Source organism: Cantharellus anzutake (genome assembly GCF_015039405.1).
Source record: "Cantharellus anzutake strain C23 chromosome Unknown EI90scaffold_1, whole genome shotgun sequence".
Taxonomy (NCBI): domain Eukaryota; kingdom Fungi; phylum Basidiomycota; class Agaricomycetes; order Cantharellales; family Hydnaceae; genus Cantharellus; species Cantharellus anzutake.
The window spans coordinates 2,732,091-2,749,915 of NW_024066951.1; the positions used below are offsets into that span (position 1 = coordinate 2,732,091).

A 17,825-nucleotide genomic window follows, 5' to 3' on the forward strand; every position below is an offset into this window, starting at 1 on the left:
GCCGAACAACAAACTCAAGGCTTCGACAACAGGATGCTGAGGAATGGTGCTCTGGTGTCGATAATCGCCAGATTGTGGATTTAGGGCATGAGGCCTGAAATAAGGAAACTTAATACTGCTAGGAGTGCACTCTACGGGTAAGATAAGATTTATGTTTCTTTTCGTGACGTAGTTCATGAAATAAATACAGTCATGTTTTCGTAATGTAGTCGTAATGCCGCTAGCGGCCAGTACCATCTCTAAACTTGCTGTAAAGACGGATCCTTCCCCGAACCATTCGCCTTCGATCTTCGATGCCTCATTACCAGGGCCCAAATGACGAGAGCCGAAAATATTACTACGGAGGGAAAGGCATTGACAGGCGCGATTAGACATGAACGTGAATAGTAAACATTGTTCATTCCTCGCACCTCCGGAGACGGCACCAATGATAGTCCAAATCAGCTGCCCTTTGGAACACTTTACAGCCTGGCCACTGCACGGTCGCAGGGAACGGCGTTGTTTATCATTCCTCGATGCACAACTCTCAAAGATGAAGAATCAGCAGCTTACTTCGAGTCAGTGCAGTTTGTATCCACGGGGCCGTTACCACCTAACGGGCCAGATCTAGCCTGCGTTCCAGTGCAATGTAATAGAACGACTAAGATCGTTAGGAAGAAGTTGAAGACGCTCGACTTTTGATGTCTAAAGGTCATGAGGACAATTCGCACGAGGTGCGCGCGCACTCCACACGCAATCCCAAGCTTTATACGACATGGGGGCGGTGACAATGACTTGCGCGCGGTCGAGAAGGGATTGCACAACATAGTTGCAGAAACAGACGTTGTTGCATGGCAAACAACAAGAAACTGGAGCGTTTCGCGACCGTTGTTGTTGCATAGCAACGCACGAGGCGGCACATATTGTATTCACCGGACCCGCTGGCCCCTGAGTTTGTTTCCTGACAAGGCATGAGCCCCACGGCTAAGATGCGCTGCATGGGTGAGGGGCAGTTGTCCCAAACTAATGAAACGTACCCCATTTGATAATTCTCGGAGCTCTAAACTCGGTCATAACGCATTCCACATTTTAGAGCGAGGATCGGATCGTCTAAATCCACAGATGCCTCATCATTCTGGCTTCGGAACGCCCGCTGAGCGAGAGTGCTGAACATTGCAAATTGCGCTTATGGAAGGAGCGTGTAGACTATGATGTCACAATATTCAATCCCAGCATCAAGGTGCTGTGAACAAAGCCGTGGCTAATTCATGACGAAGACCGGTCGCAAACCGATCGGTCCAGTAATAAAACATGTCCAAAATCGACATAAGCGCTACTCCTAATCGATGCTGCTGGCGGCATTCGAGATTGGCATGAACGCCAGGCATTTGGGCCTGAGGATTGAGCGCTACGAACATAGCTCATTGGGTGAGAGAGACCGCGAGACAACAGCGAGGGGAGGCTGCAAGGCTGTCCAGATCTGGTGGTGTAGTCAATACTTAGGCGTTTCTTGCTGTGTCCAGGGTGTGTGCGATCGTCTATTCCAATAGAGGCTGGTCAGTGTGATCGAGTCCTCAAATGGTAAGCTCTGCTCCAGTGGAAGGTTTGGAGGGAGCCGGAGGGACCCCCAATGGGCGGGGAAGCAGTCGGTCGAACGTTGTGTTCAGCTGGTAACGTGTCGATTAGGTGATGAAATGATGATTCGAGCGTGGGAAACCCCTGGGCAAACGCATAGCCGGCGCTTGCCAGTACTTACCGGCATCTACTAGTAAAGCTCATATGAAGCTGATTGCGCTCCAGGACCCTGATGGAAGGATCCCAGCTTTCACCGACGTACGTGCCCCACAGGCGCTTACTGCCAGCCCTCTGTGCGAAGCGAACGCAGTGACCAGTGCCTCAGTATGACCCCCCACCTTGCTCGTTTATATCTAGTTATCATATTGATCCTGCTTCCAGTTCTAGGCGGTGTGATACTGGCTCTCGTGCAGTAGAGTCATCGCCCATACCAATTACTTAACGAACCCGGGTCATGATTCGGTATCAGAGATTCGTATGGTGTGGACCAAATAGTCAATGCATATATCAAATCCTTGCTCAACCTTCCATAACCAGACGGGGGGGCCTCGTGGCTCTGGCTTTCGCACACGTGCGTTCCGCGCCTAAAGCCCTCTCTCCTCCATCCACTCGTTCCGCTATCAACCATGTCGTTGCGGGAAAAGGCTGAAACTCTCAGGAAAACGATCAATATTTATCTCGAGGCGGGAGTTGACATGGCGGTTCCAATTCTCAGGGTCGTCAATGCTACCGCTGATTGGTGTCCTCCTTTAAAGATGGCGACTGGCGGTGCACTCTCCATTCTCGACGAGGTTAAAGTTGGTAATGATTCAAGCTTGATTATGAGTGAAAGCTCACGCTAGTTTGCGCCACGTAGAAGTTCAAAGAGGACAAGGAACAATGGGCTGGTTTTGGTGAATACGTAGCTAGCACTACAGCCAACGTAGTTTCAGCCATAAAGTCTTATGATATATCAGCGGGGGAGGCAGGGGTATGGGTAGAGGGTGTCGCGGAGCTTGGAAGGTACGTCGTATTGGTTTTCGGTGGTTTCGGATATCATACTTACGTCCAGTACCAGCGCGCTACAGGAGATCCAGTCAAAAATCGAACGAAGAATTAGGAAACTAGAGGAATGGTCAGGTGTAAGAAATGCATGGTCCCACTATCGAGACCCTGGAAGAATTGAGGGCCTAAGGAAAGATTTTGACAAAGCGTTGGCATCGTTTCAGGTAGCTTTCCTCACGGTATCGTTCCATAAGCATTCTGATTTCCGGTCGGTGTAGCTTAGGACGAATTTAACAATCGGTATCAAATTATCGACCATAGAGGACCGTCTGGAGAGTGACACAATCCTCGGTAGTCTCCGATACCCTCAAATCGCCCACCATGATTCAACAGAGGCGTGCCTGGAAGGCACCAGAGTCGATCTCACGGAGCGTATCATGAACTGGTGTTGTAACACCGGGGATAACGAGAACCGGCTGATGTTACTGACCTCTGTCGCTGGCGCTGGCAAGACTTCGATTGTGCACACGGTTGCCGATAGATGCAACAGGGAGGGTGTCCTATTGCTATGCTTTTTCTTCAGAGCAGGCGAACAGTCACGGCCGGACCATTTATTCAGCGGCATTGCTCAAGCTCTAGCAAGCCGTGATGCAGATTACCGTACCTTCATTATCTCTGCCCTTCGAAAAGACCCCACCCTCTCAACAGCTTCATTCGCGATGCAGTTCCAGGAATTGGTGTCTTTGCCTCTCCTTCATAAGCCTCCGCCTCCCAGCCACCCTATGGTGGTCATTATCGATGCTTTGGACGAATGCGATGAAGAAGCATATCACCCCCTCGCTAAGATTCTCTGCGAGGAAGTACCCAAGTTACCGTCTTCCATAAAGTTTTTCGTTACTTCAAGACATGTTGATCTTGTTAATCGCTCCCTCTCACGTCATTTCCCTATCGATCACCTCACCATTGATCTCCTGGATGACATAAATATGCATGACTGTGCTGCATACATCCGTTTCCAGCTACAAGAGCTTAAGAATTGGCATCCCGATTTAGCGCATAAACTCCAGGACGAGGATAGTACGGTGCAGGAGATCTTGGATCGAGCGGGTGGCTTATTCATTTGGATCAGCACCATCTTTCGCTACATGAAGAAGCCTAGGAAGAATCCTATGAGAACACTGGAGAGCCTGCTTGACACCGGAACCAAACGATCAAAGGTGCCCACTGAGAAGATGATGGATGACCTGTATACGAGGATTTTGAAGAAGTTTGATTGGGAGGATGAAGATTTTGCGCATGATTATCCGATTGTGATGGGAGCGATCTTCGTTGCTCAGCAGCCTCTCTCCGTCACAGCCTGGGATACAATTCTGTCACCTTTCCTCGATTCTTCTGTTCAATATGCTTTAGCCGAACTTGCTCCTCTGCTCTCAGGAGTTGAGGATTCCCACATTCCGGTTCGCATCTTACACCAATCTTTTCGCGATTTTATTGTCGATCGGATCGATCCCCAAATGATCAACTTTCATTTCACCCCCATATCAGTGGGGGCGGAGAATGCCAGGGTTGCCCTGCGATGTACTGAGATTTTGAACAAGGATCTGTGCTCTGTAAAGGGCTTAGGGTTGATTGAAAACTTGTTCCACAAAGATGAAATGCCGCGCATTCCTCCAGAGGAGTTATCGGAGCACTTTCATTATGCATGTCGCCACATCATCCATCACCTCAGTGGAGTCCAGGAACGGTCTGAGGAGCTTGCTGGGCCAGTTACTATGTTTCTGAGTCAGGAAGCAACTCGGTGGGTGGAAGTCTGTGTGAGAGCGGAAAGCTATGTCAGTATCTTGTTACTCCCTGAATGGGCTAAGGTATGGGTTATCAATTGTGTCAACGAAACTACCTCATGATCTTCCAGTTGGTTGTTGACCACAGGGCTCTCAGTGCACTGGCTAAAGTGCTTACCAAGCTTCCGTGGAACCTGGAATTTTTTTCAAGATTCCAGGAGGCATATGAAGCAGCAAATGATTCTGTTGTACTCTGCCGTTGCCTTTTTTCTGTGAACTCAAGTTTATACACCCCGCATTTGGCTGAGTCACTCGACAGTTTATATGTCGCCCTTTCCAAACTCGGACGGCACTCAGAGGCACTCCCATTCATCGAAGAAAGTGTCAAACTCCGGCACCAATTGGTTGCTGTTAACCCAGGATCGTACACCCCAGATTTGGCCACCTCACTCAACTATCTACGTAATGCTCTTTCCGAACTTGGACGGCACTCGGAGGCACTCCCATTTATCGAAGAAAGCGTCAAACTCCAGCGCGAGCTAGTTTCCGTTAACCCAGGATACACCGGGGATTTGGCCATGTCCTTCAACAATCTATATATTGCTCTTTCCAATCTCGGACGGCACTCGGAGGCGCTCCCATTCCTGGAAGAAAGCGTCAAACTCTACCGCCAGCTAGTTGCTGTTGACCCAGAATCATACACCCCGGAGTTGGCCAGGTCATTCAACAATCTACGCAATGCTCTTTCCGATCTCGGACGGTACTCGGAGGCACTCCCATTCATTGAAGAAAGTGTCAAACTCCGGCGCCAACTAGTTGCCATTAACCCAGGATCATACACCCCGGAGTTGGCCACCTCACTCAACAATCTATATAACGCTCTTTCGGATCTTGGACGACACTTGGAGGGGCTCCCATTCATTGAAGAAAGTGTCAAACTCTACCGCCAGTTGGTTGCCGTTAACCCAGGATCATACACCCCAATTTTGGCTGCATCACTCAGCAATCTACGTATTGCTCTTTCCAACCTCGGACGGCACTCGGAGGCGCTCCGGTTCAACGAAGAAAGCGTCAAACTCTACCGCCAGCTAGTTGCCGTTAACCCAGGATCATACACCCCGTATTTGGCTTTGTCACTCAACAATTTATGTAATGCTCTTTCCAACCTCGGACAGCACTCGGAGGGGCTCCCATTCATCGAAGAAAGCGTCAAACTCCAACGCCAGCTAGTTGCCGTCAACCCAGTATCATACACCTCGCATTTGGCGAGGTCACTCCAGAATCTAGCTGCCGCACTTTCCAAACTCGGACGACACTCGGAGGCGCTCCCATTCATCGAAGAATGTGTCAAGCTCTACCGCCAGCTAGTCGCTGTTAACCCAGGAGCGTATGCCCAAAAATTGGCCCTCTCACTCGAAAATCTACGTAGTGCTTTTTCCATCCTCGGACGCCATTCCGAGGCACAAATGGTCCTCATTGAAATCTTCGGCATTTCATTGGCCTCATCACCTGCACATGGCGGGCAAGCCTGAATTGGATATTCAGCTTGAGAACACCCACAAATCCAACCTCCATTTTTTGATTGCAGACTATTGATAAAAGATCTACAGAGTTCACTGGCTGCGCTACACCTATAACAAATCACAGTCGCATCTTTCAATTCTAACAATATTAAGGGTATTCATTTCTTTCTCTAACGCAGTTTTCCTCGCATCGCTCATCGCTGATGTATTGATATATGTTTCTATATATGACGCCGAGGTTTCGATCGATCGATGATACATGTTGGCACAATGGAAAGATGAAATCGACAGGTCGGCACTGTTCGATGTATCGCGTTAGGGGTGTGAAAGTTGAGAATCAGTGGAAGCATAACGGTGTGCAGTGACGGCTTGGGGGTGTCCAACTCCGATACGTAAGAGACACATCATGCTTTGACTTAACACTTCGATAAGCAGTACGCGTGTCGAATCGTCGTCACATGTCTTCGAATGGAGCGAAGTGTGTGATACCAATGGCATTAGAGTGACGTCAATCTTTGCGAGTATCAGATTCGATTCGGCAAACTCACAACCAACTCCAGCGACCAATCTGCATAGCCTACCCACCTCTATGATCCAACCCCCACTACCAGCTATTTATGTCCTTAATTCGACCGATGTGTTGAGCCCGAGGGCTAAGACGACGGGGATAACGGAGATGAAGTTTGGTTACACATCCAGCGCGTTTTTGCCCCTCTTTGGCGTTGCGTGTGCTATCCCCCCTTCCCTTCCTCACACCCTTTCCGCTTCAGGATGTTCGGGACGTAACTGATCAACGCTCTGAGCGCAAAAAGTGGATTCGCTGTTTTGGAACCGTCGCCTCCATCATCTTTTGCGCGGCCTTACCGGAATAAGATCAACCATTGACCGAGAATCCTGCTCAGAATCGGATGAAGGAGCCTCCTTGTGCTGTTCGATTCCGTGGTAAATCCAAGGCAGTTCTTTTTGACAGTATCTGAAGCTTATGGAGAAGATCAAGGCTGTAGCGGAGGGACAGGGCAGTGCGAGTACGAGTGGCGCGGGAGGGCGGAGTGGGAGGGCGGGGTTTGGATCAATGAGGATGTGAGCGAGCGGAGTGTGAGGGGTTTGGGGAGCAGTTAGAGTATGTTTTCGGAGTATACTCTACATGATCCCGGCATCTTTAAGCGCATTTTGTAGTATCGTCTATTTTTCCGCTGCGAAAACGAGTCGGATCTACGGTCAAGAACAAGAACCGGAGGCATTTGTGAAGCATCAGCGACAGCAAAGCAAACAAATGCACGAGTATCAGCCGCCTGGGTCAAGCTAGCTCACCCCGCTCGCCTGCGAAAACCCCCACAAAATAAACTTGGATCGCTGGCCGCCATGGGTTCTTAACTCTTACTCGTTACCGGGTCGTGCACCAAGAGACGATCTTCGTTTTCATTTTTCAAGCACTGCAGTCGTGAGCTTCATACGATCCTAAACTCCGGTCCATTCATTCATTTCATTATCTTTCCTTGGTTCTGTCTTGCGTTCAGTGCTGGAGCTGACCGTGAGGTGCCATATTTTTTTCACCTTTCTCTACGACCATGACCAGCCATGTAATAATTGTGTATCGATAACCGTCCTTTGTCGAATTTACACCAGATCTTGTTCTGGTAAGTTAGAACGCTGCGTGCAAGCGTACACTTAACTCTGCAGACTACATGTGCACAACGTTTGGATTTGAGTGCCGTACCAATGCAAATGAAGACCTATTGAGCATGCAGTGCCGAGTTCTTTCTTGATGACCACAATCGCGCCGTTCGCTGGATCAAGCTACAAAACCCGTATACATTGTATGACGGTTCTACATGCACAACTGTGTGTGAGTTACTAAAGAATATGTTTAAGACTGGACAGTTATAACAAAACACATACAAGTGAGCTGCCTTATGAGCTGAGTGTGATACAGCTCCAGTGAACGCGAATCAGGCTTGGAGTCCCGAGCTGGTTGGAAAGCCGTCCAAGTGCAAATTGTAATAACTGATAATTAACCAGTGCGCGGATGTCAAACGTCAAACGGCCACAATACTGTTCAAGTTGGCGCAACCGCAAACAGCACTAGCGGAACAGCTCCACAAGCCCGGAATATGAAATGAGTTACTGAAAAGAATTTCTGCATTTGCATGCTGTCCTTTGCTTGTTGCATACTTTGCAGACATTACATACTTTGCATGCTTCACACACTGTGGCAACTTCCCATAGTTCCCACACTTTCCATTTTCGATAACAAACAAATTGCTTCCGATACAAGTCACGCTGTGGGTTCAATACAAAAAGTCACATGCTACAGAGTGTGGCTATTTCCGCAGGGTCAAACACAAGCCCGATTGGGCCAGGTTAATGTTAACTAATTTTTTTCTGGGTTGGGGAGATCAGAGCTTTAATGGCTGGATAGTGATGAAGCACAGCCATACTACATTTTACAAAATTCCGGAAAAGGTGGTTACTCATCTCATTTCGCGGAATAGCCACACTCTGTAGCATGTGACTTTCTGTATTGAACCCACAACGTGACTTGTATCGGAAGCAATTTGTTTGTTATTGAAAATGGAAAGTGTGGGAACTATGGGAAGTTGCCACAGTGTGTGAAGCGTGCAAAGTATGTAATGTCTGCAAAGTATGCAACAAGCAAAGGACAGCATGCAAATGCAGAAATAACTGGTGGACGCTGCCTGACGCGGCAGAACCCGCTACTCTGATCACCTCCTGCCAATCTCGCACCGTTCTAAACGGTCTGCAGAAGCACTTCAAGTGAAATCCATTTAGTCCGTTACAGCGATTACAGTCAATACAAAGACCACGGAGGTCCAACTGAGCCATCAACAGAGGAATCCCAAACTTCAAGTGATCTGTATTTAGTTTGTTCCGGAGATTACAGTGAATACAAAGACCATGTAGGTCCGACTGATCCATATACAGAGGAATCCCAACTTCACTCAGTCGACTCCAGTTGTTTATGCACGGTGTAACGGGTCTATCGCCTAGACTCGAGACAGAGAGAAGGGGGAGGGTGGTAGTGTGCACGGGTGTGGTTCGTTGGGCCGGGTCTTGGTCCGTGGGCGCTACTGAGTCTGCAAAAACCTCAAACAAACACTCACCTACGTCTCTCTTGGACGTCAAGGCTGAGTATTATGATGTGAGGGGTCTTAGACGTTATCAACTAGCTCAATGGGGGCGTTAGGGTCGTGGATGGCGTCTTTGCCCCTTGGATGCAACTTCTGCTTGTCCCTTCACGGGTCTATTCAATACTAACTTGTTATGTACAAGCTGTTATCTAGTTTATATATGTTGGAAATGAAATGAATGGACTGGGGGAATGTAAACGGGCCGTTAGGCAACCGTAAATGATGAATATCCAATTGGGAACAAAGAAACAATAAAAGAAATATGAGTGAATGGGGAAAATGTGACAACGGGTCCGAAATGGGAATTGTGAAGATTAACTCCGCAACAGTTCGCCACAGCACCCGCCTATCCTCCCGTCAGCAACCTCCTCGTCTCCAGCTTTCCAACGAGCCCTTATTCATCCCATTTGGTGCAGTGGTTCTTGAGATGTGGAGAGGGGGTGAAATTGGCGGCGTGGTTGGGCGTGGGAATTTGGCTTGGGGCTGTCGGGAATGATGGGGAAAATAAGGAAAAATATGGAGTGAGTGTATGGAGTGTTGGATAGTGATAGAATGAGTATCGGGAGCGTCAGCGGATATGTACTGCGTGTTAGTGACCAAATTCCGCAGAATCCGACTTTTTGCGGTACACGGAGTTGTCCCCACAACAACGGTAGTGTTTCGGTCACTGTGAGTTGGCACAAATAGTCAGACTAGGGTGAAATGAAAGGGAAAGCAGCGCCTACCTGAAAGGCATACTCAAGACATGGAAATGAGAAGCGCTGCGTCTTTGGCGCTCTTCGACAATTCTGTGGGCCCAATCGAATGCGAAGGTATCACTGTCAATATTCAGGTTTCCCAGAGTTCCGAGATGCAATGTAGCACTCACCTTGGCGCAGGGCGCGGGGCACACAACCAGATACACAGCTGATGGCTGAACTTGAAAGTGTGTAACCTCATTGGGGAGGTGCTAATCAACACGTGGTAGTGCGTGCACCCGCGACCTTGAGGTTCTTCAAAGAAGCGAATCATCTTCGGGTGGGGGGACCAAGTCTTCTCTGAACGGCATTTAAAGTAAGAATGGAACCCAGGTTAACGGTCATTGAGCGTCAATGGAAGGATATAGCAGCATTGTGAACAAGGGGGTCATCTGCCAGGAACTGGGTATGAACGAGAGAACCTATAACTTGACCCAGGACGGGCAGACTCAGGGGCACTACTTGCCGACGTATTGAGGCTACCATTCCGTCTAATGGGCAGGTATTGCCAATATCGCGAGAAGAGTGCATATGAGTTGAACCCAGCAGCAAATGACAATTCATAAGTACGCTAGGTAAATACATACAGTAGTTCGGACAGAAGATTCCAACTTATGTGCTCACAACTCGGCTGCTCAAAGCCCTCGAAAACTGACCCGGAGGTGAATCGCCAATGCGTCACAACTACAAATCAACCCAATCCTGTTCATCAGCCTTGCTCGTGGTCGAAGATGTAAATGGGTGCCTGGTCGAAAAGGGGAAGGCGAATGTGAGTCGTCCATTGTGTAGAATAGTTGTGGGCAACATACATCACTTCATCTTCAATGACCACCGGCTCTTTGACATCGAGCGAAGTATCCTGTTTGGAGTCCAGCTTACCTTGTGTGTAGCCAGACAGAGCCTTAGATGCGACTTCCTTTCCTTTCCCATGATGATCCATAGTGAGCAGTTCCTCGACGGGAGGCAACAGAAGGACCTCTTCATTGTTGGACCCACAGTCCAAGGAGGAATCCTCTCTTTTTTTGTTGTCACCATTACGAGTGAAGAAGGGACCGCACTTGGGCGGACCCAGCAACTCTTCTTCAGCAATGCGTTTTTTGCTGCTGGACGCGATGGCGATTGGTTCCTCTTGCAGTGCTCCAGCCCGACCCACTATCTGAATCACAGTCCAGTGCAATTGAAAGGAGTGAATTTCACCCCTCACCGTATTTCAGGCTCGCGTGCTAGTACACAGGCCAATCAGCCAACAGAACAGCTGTAGCGTGGTAGACAAACAGGAGGACGTACAAATGCAGAGACACAGTGCCGATGACTGCCATTCCTTCCTTAAAAATCAATTCCATTCCGTCGCACGAGACATCCATACCGTCGTCATCAAAAGCGTGGAGGTCGACATGGAACTTAAAGTCTCTTTGCATGTTGGGAGATGGGAGCGCACGACGATAGTGACCCTCGGGATCCCACTGGGGATGAGAGAATACAGAGGGAGTGGCATCGTTGTTGCTTGTTGTCACACTAGCTGGAGAGGCCGGATCTGCGGGCAATCCGTGAGCAAAACAATGAAGGCAAGACTATAGGGCTGCAAGAAGGAGTACGAACCGGATTCTAACGCCAAAGACACGTTTACTTTTTTGCCCTCCTTGAGAGGAGAAGCTCTGCTTTCCAAAAACATAGGGTGAAGGATCCGAAGGAAAGGACAATTCTGATCGTCCAAATATGCCCATCCAAACTCGTTCTCATGAATCTCAATCATGTCCTCTGTACGGGTTCAGATGACGTTGCGAAGAATTTAGTAAATAAATCACCCACCTTCGCAGTGCACCCCCAAGCCAGAGGCATTCTTAATCCGGTTAAGAGCCCGGATTTGATCTGCGAATAACTTTTTCACCATTCGTGGAGCCGAAGAAGGCATGCTGAGGTGCATTTGGTATCTGGTTGCGTTAACCTTTGATCGCTGACCAAACAATTAAGATCAGTACTAAGGCGAAAGTTGGAACCCAAGCACAGTACGCACGCCTTGCTCACGCCATGTGTTAAAGGGAGCGGACCGTTGATTTCCATAAGGACCCACCTCAGTCATGGAGATTATGCCGAAAAGCGCAAATTCACCCCACACATTGCGTTTCTCTTGTAAGACCCAAGACCCACAAATGCTTTGCCCATTTGAGGATGCGGCACTTTTGTATGACAAAGAGGAAGCATCAATCGATCCCAAAAAATTCTCAGCTTGTGTGTGTGCAAGGAGACGAGAAACAATGGTGGATTCCATCTTGAGTTTGCACGAAGAGGGCACCGAGAGTGAGAGCTGTCCATCGAAGCAGCTTTTATCCATGCCCAGAACTCGCGTGTGAAAAGAGGCGGAAAACCTAGCAGCATAGAAAAGGATGAGAATGATCTCTGCAAATTGAAACCCCAGCACATCAGATGCTAAGGGGAGGTTTGGAGTCGTAACAAATCTAGGAGCACAGCCAAGGAAGAGAAAGATGGTCAATTCCGTTTTGGATCCATCTGAAATCAAGAGTGAATTGACACCCTGGTGCCTCAGACCCCAGGGGATTTCCAACATAACAGCAGATGGTCTCAGAAGTCATTCGGTACAATGGAAGGGGAGGTTTGGAGATGGTGGGTCTTGTGCATGGTGTGCGGATCCGGACCCATTGGAAAACAAGTGTTGGGGACAGGTTTGGAGATTGATCCACTGGTGGTTCTTGTGCCTGGTGTGCAGATTCGGTGCCGTCAGAACACATGTGTTAGGACGCCAATTGGCTGTGGGTCTTGTTCAGTTCAAGCCTGAACCGGATGATGCCAAATTGGATGGAAAGTCGACCAACTCAGTTTTGCATAGTACTAATCAGCTGGCGGAGGGATCCAGTTATTTCAATTGATGCCAAATGCAATCCAACTCATACCACTGATATTGAGGAGGGAGGCATCAAGCTATTCTAACCTCCTTCTCTTACTCCTTGGTGGATCATGTGGCTGGTGCAGGGCACTCTGCCCTATTGAAAAAGATGAGTTGGATCAACAATAGTGCAACCCAATTGTAGGGTAGCCACATACCTGCTGTTGGAGAACTTGCAATTTCATTTTTAAGGCCATGGCCTCTGCATGACGGAAGTTTTGTGAAGTTGTCTGCAAAATAGTCTCGCATTCTAGAATTTGCAGGCGAGAGTGTTCCTTGCGTAGGTCTCCATTCATGTGAGACATAATACGTTTGGGGTTGAAAGGGCGCAAAATCAGCAAGTTTTCCAGTGCTGTAGCGCGTGATATCATCACATAAGCTGATTGAATGGAACGCGCACTTTCAATGTCAAGGATCACTTTGGGCATTGTCCTACCTTGAGATTTGTAGTCAGTAATACAAAATGCTGGGAGCAACGGCAGTTGGCTTCGTTTCACAGTAACCGATTGACCACTGAATGGGTGTGAAACTTTGAAGGATAGCGTTTTCAGCAAAATCACACATTCATGAGGGAGCAGCTCTGTAAAAGAATGTTCACTGGAATCTTCAATTCTGACCACACAGCTGGTGGCACACCATGTGCCATGATCATCTGTGGTGTAACGCACTGATCTGAGTATTCCTTCACTGCCATTCACAATACCCCCTGACACATCGAAATTGTCACAAACCATCACTGGCATCTGAGGCAGTAAAGGCAAACGGCCAATGGTGTAACCAGTCTGTGAGTCAGATGTGAGATTCAAGAGTAGATCAATCAGTGCTTCATCCTCTATTTTCTGATTGTGGAGATAGTGGGTGGCTTCATATGTTGAAAGAGGCAGTTGATGACGAGCAGCAAATGTCTTCACTGCTGACCAATTTAATGCATCTTTCACAGCATTGGAGGCTGTTACAATGGGAGCAGTTTCCCATGTGTTCGAATGCAGGTCATTTGGTGGGATGGATTGGAGCAGGCGGCTATTCAGCAAAGATTTATCAGCCAGTGTACATGTACCAAATCTCAATCTGGACAGCAGATCTCGAAATGCGGTGTTGTGGGCACCTTCTTGACGCATAGACTGCTTCAGAAACACCACTGTGTCAACCAGTAACCACAGCTGAGATCCCTTAAGTTTCTTTTGTCTGCGGTCTGATATAGAGTCGGATGGCTTATTTGTCAACATCTTAGTAGCTGTATAGAGTCTGGTGTAGCCGACAGGGGGCAGTTGACAAAAATCGCCTGCAAAAATCACACTGATTCCACCGAAAGCATCAGTTGATTCTCTTGCCAGTGATAGTGCAGCACTAATGTCTGCCAATAGTTCGCAACCAATCATAGAAACTTCATCAATGAATAAATAGTCCACTCCACACCAGAAGTGAATCAGATCAGTGCAACTTTGAGAGCCATTGGATCTTGTCATCAGTGGCAACTGAGACAAATTGAGGGCTGAGTGCAATGTGCAACCATTGATGTTTCGTGCTGCAGCGCCAGTGAAAGCACATAAATGCAGTCGACGTGACTGGTTGATTGAATCAAAGAATGCTGATAATGCCTTAATCACTTGTGATTTCCCAGTACTGCCTGCACCACCCATATACATGTACAATGGTTGCCAAAGATCAGAAGGCTGTATGGCATGATTGGCCACCAGAAGAAAAGCATGCTGTTGTTCTACATTCAGTGCAAATTGTGTTGTGACTGCATTCAGCACCTCCTGGATGGCGATCGGTGGGCTCAGCGGTGGGTGACTGATGATCTGAGGCAGTACAGAACTCCAAGTAACATTGGAGTAAGATTCATTGAGTATGAGCATTGCTTGCATTGAATTTTCTGAATTGAGGAGTTGGTGCGAGGAAGAAGAGTTAGTCAGCGTTGACTGTTTCAGAGCCTCTTTTGCCACTTGTTTCCGTGTCTTATAATCATCCAACCACCTTAATTCTAAAGCACCATGATCTGTGACTGGCTGAGCAAAGTTGTTGCCTGCGGATGGTTGAGAAAGGAGAGCATTCAGCGTGAGGGGATCCAATAGAACATCCTCGGTGACAGTGTCAATGAATAGCCCAGCATCTATGGCATGGTGAACAGCATTCTGAATGTCCACATCTTCCCGACAATGTTTGGTGGTACTTACTTCTTCCATGTCCAGAAGCTGATGAAGAATGGCTTGATCAAGTTCAAAATTCAAGTCAGCACCTTCTTCTGCATTGGCGACAGCATGGGGATTGTTTGTAATGAAATCAGTGTCATGGCCTCGCCCTCGACGCCTTGCATACTCCATATCACGACTGTCTTTGCATTCATGTAATATTTGAATATTGTCAATCAGTTGTCGGGTATGGACAGAAACTGTGGGCAGAAATGCATTGAAAGTGACTGACCAGGAGGTGTTGTCACCTAAAAGGTCAAGTGGAGAACGCCATGGTTTAAAAAGTGTGAGCATGACACATGAATAATACTCCAGGTTGGCACTATTGTCACGATGGGGAAGGCTAGGGCCAATTGGAACAGCAATCAGGCGAGAGTGACGATGCCTCAAAAAGTGTGTCAAATGATGAGGATGACTCTCATTGAGGCTGGAGCGAGGCAATCGATGTAAGTGAACATTTCCATCACCTTCATCTTCAACATTGGGTTCATTGACTGTGGTAGTAGAGCATATACGTACTTTGTCTACCCAGGAAACAAAATCCCAAACATTCATCTGCTCAAAAAGTTGGGACCGATCACGAGCAAGATAATTGGTGAGTTGATTTGGTGGGCGTTCAATATGCCCAGAAGATGGGTTCATTTCCAAAATGTAGGCATCTTCTGTGTTCGAGTTGTCTTGAACATACAACGCACCAGGTGGAGCAGGTGAACTGCCTGTGGAAGTGACTTCATTCTGTTGTACATAAGACACAAAACATGTCCAAAACAAAGAGCGGAATTGGTGACTGGTAAAAAAATCATCATAACCAAGTAGGTAAGAAGCCACCTGAGGTGCAGCCAGCTCTTGCTTGGCAATTAGAGCATTTGCACACTTAATCAATGTACTTTTGGCACGATCCATTGTGTGCAGTGGTTCCTCATGATTTTGATGCAATTTGGCAACAGCGGCTTGCAGTGCACCATATGCCACATGTGTTTTTAGTGGGGTTTTGGTAATGTAGTCTGTTATGTAATACAAAATGGCCTTGGCAGAAGTGCCTGACCCAATGAATTTAATGTCCATGTTGCATCTGACAGCTTTGATGATGGTTTCACAGTAATTGTTTATCAACCCATTGGAAACTCGCAAAGAAAGTTCCCCAGTGTCCATGTCCATAGAGCTGGAAGCACAAGTGCGTGCAGGAGATAAGCCAAAACGACACTCTGTGTTGCTATGTTTATAGCAAGTGGCTGTATGTGTATGCGATTGGCATTTGGTCACTAAGTTATGCAAGTCCTGTTCACAAACCATGAGGGGATGCTGGAGTGGATGACAGCGAACACTGCATGGATGGAAGTGGTTGGAGAAACAATCAGTCTCAGACTGATGATCTGGAATTACATTTCTGATGGTGTCGTCTAAAAAGTCGAGCAGCTTGTCACGCCATAGATAGTCATGGTCCTTCAGAATGCGGTCTTTGATTTGCTGTGGATTCAAAGCACCTTGGATCCACACCAGCATATGACAGTGCAGTGTACCTCGTCCTTGTGTTTCTACTGTACCATAATATGCACTGCAAGGCCCCAAAATACCATCAGAACATATAGCATCAGTCTCAGTGTGACCCAGGATAGCAGAAACAAATGCATCAATGACTAGTTTAAAAAAATGCGCAGCCAGAAAGGGGTTTCAGGCCACAGTACATGCCTGCTCCCAGTAAGATGGAACTTGTTCTGGTAACATATTGTCAATGTCAATGTCCGCACCAGACAAAAATTTTACAATTGGATTGTAAATGTCTGCTGGATTGATGGTTACAAAAAAACTAGGAGGCCCTCGGTCAAAAATGAGCGCTCGGATTTCATTCCTCATCTGGGTGTGTGCACTTTGAGACCCCGGCACTTTGGAAGTGATGACAGAGACTTCTTTCATCAGTTGGCACACAGCTCGTTCATCAGGACTTTGTGGGGGAAAGTGATTTCCATGAGATAAACAGGCAAGGGTAGCATCAAAAGTAGCAGATGATATTTCAGAGATAATATTTGCAACTCGATCAAAATTAGCATTGGAGGTTTTGAGTCAGCTGTGAAATGATGTGGTTTGTCGTTGGATGATGTTGAAGATGAGGAAAAGAAAGGAATAATGTTCCTGAAACCTTCGATCGGACAAACCAAACAGATGCTTTGCAAATATTTCCAAGCTAAGTGGGGAGGAACGGCTATAATGAAACCCTCCAATGCCATATGGAAACAAAGTTGGATATAAAAGTGGCAGTAAGTGGGGATCAGAATAATGATTGACAGGATCAGGCAAATGACCCACTTGAATGTGGCCCCCTATCTCCCCGTTGCATCATTTGAGGTGGCGAATTGCTGCTGCACTCATTTCAGCTGAGTTTGACCCACGCATGTCTATATCAGTAACAACCACACTTTGCAAAAGGCTGCTGAGTGGTGGAGAGGGTTCAAGTGGCATTCTGACATCATTAACTGGAAGGTCATAACGAGCCCCTGGTGCATCACCAGCCACAGAGCCCACAGCTTGCTCAATGGGAACCGGTGCTATGTCATGAAGTGGAATCTGGTGTAGATGATCTTGATGCAAAATGACATCACTATACAGTGGATTGTGACTAATCAGCCATTCTAATGCAGACCACACTTTCTCTCGGCGAACTATCAAAGGCTGTGCATTATTCAATAACCACTCCTTAGTTGGCATGGTTGAACCAACAAACACGATGCACATTGGAGTGATGACTTCATTCAAAGCTGGAGGCAGAAAAGGAGACAGTGTTTCCGGGTTGGTAGGAAACACAATGATATGGCCCTTTAGTGCTCGTTGAGAAGTAGGATTGGCAGAGGAAAAGGATGCACCTGTTGTATGTGAAGCAGGCACAGAATCATCATGCAAATGAATAATCCAGCTTTTTGCATGGCATCTGGCTATCAGAGCTTCTTCAATCAAAGTCAGGTCAGAGAGCTCAGGAGGGATGGGGCCAAAAAACAAATCGTTGGCAAT

The 17,825-nt window shown here is 47.5% G+C and overlaps 6 protein-coding genes across 6 annotated transcripts; 1 reads left to right on the plus strand and 5 right to left on the minus strand.

The window, feature by feature from the left end:
* Positions 1-142: 142 nt before the first annotated feature.
* Positions 143-1,092, minus strand: EI90DRAFT_61857 (uncharacterized protein). The gene is made up of 4 exons (XM_039067860.1): positions 1,017-1,092; positions 553-963; positions 411-475; positions 143-337 (listed from the first exon to the last, which is right to left on the minus strand). Exons 2-4 carry the CDS (start codon positions 804-806, stop codon positions 240-242), a joined length of 417 nt encoding a protein of 138 aa, XP_038924140.1. The 5' UTR covers positions 807-963; positions 1,017-1,092; the 3' UTR covers positions 143-239.
* Positions 1,093-2,180: 1,088 nt separating this feature from the next.
* EI90DRAFT_3114998 (uncharacterized protein) lies at positions 2,181-5,851 on the plus strand (the record flags this gene model as incomplete). Its single annotated transcript, XM_039062735.1, has 5 exons — positions 2,181-2,351; positions 2,411-2,556; positions 2,612-2,762; positions 2,817-4,403; positions 4,451-5,851. The coding sequence occupies 5 exons, from the start codon at positions 2,181-2,183 to the stop codon at positions 5,849-5,851; spliced, it is 3,456 nt and encodes a 1,151-aa protein (XP_038924141.1).
* Positions 5,852-10,437: 4,586 nt separating this feature from the next.
* EI90DRAFT_3011022 (uncharacterized protein) lies at positions 10,438-11,997 on the minus strand (the record flags this gene model as incomplete). Its single annotated transcript, XM_039056430.1, has 6 exons — positions 10,438-10,884; positions 11,016-11,053; positions 11,095-11,262; positions 11,328-11,486; positions 11,538-11,682; positions 11,800-11,997. 6 exons carry the CDS (start codon positions 11,995-11,997, stop codon positions 10,438-10,440), a joined length of 1,155 nt encoding a protein of 384 aa, XP_038924142.1.
* A 926-nt stretch (positions 11,998-12,923) lies between these two features.
* EI90DRAFT_2831495 (uncharacterized protein) lies at positions 12,924-13,115 on the minus strand (the record flags this gene model as incomplete). Its single annotated transcript, XM_039053621.1, has 1 exon — positions 12,924-13,115. A coding segment is annotated over one exon (192 nt), but the record flags the coding sequence as incomplete, so codon positions are not given.
* Positions 13,116-13,145: 30 nt separating this feature from the next.
* Positions 13,146-13,391, minus strand: EI90DRAFT_2827247 (uncharacterized protein; the record flags this gene model as incomplete). The annotated part of the gene is made up of 1 exon (XM_039053593.1): positions 13,146-13,391. A coding segment is annotated over one exon (246 nt), but the record flags the coding sequence as incomplete, so codon positions are not given.
* Positions 13,392-16,979: 3,588 nt separating this feature from the next.
* EI90DRAFT_2830021 (uncharacterized protein) lies at positions 16,980-17,657 on the minus strand (the record flags this gene model as incomplete). Its single annotated transcript, XM_039053609.1, has 2 exons — positions 16,980-17,125; positions 17,186-17,657. Coding segments are annotated over 2 exons (618 nt in total), but the record flags the coding sequence as incomplete, so codon positions are not given.
* Between the last annotated feature and the right edge of the window lie 168 nt (positions 17,658-17,825).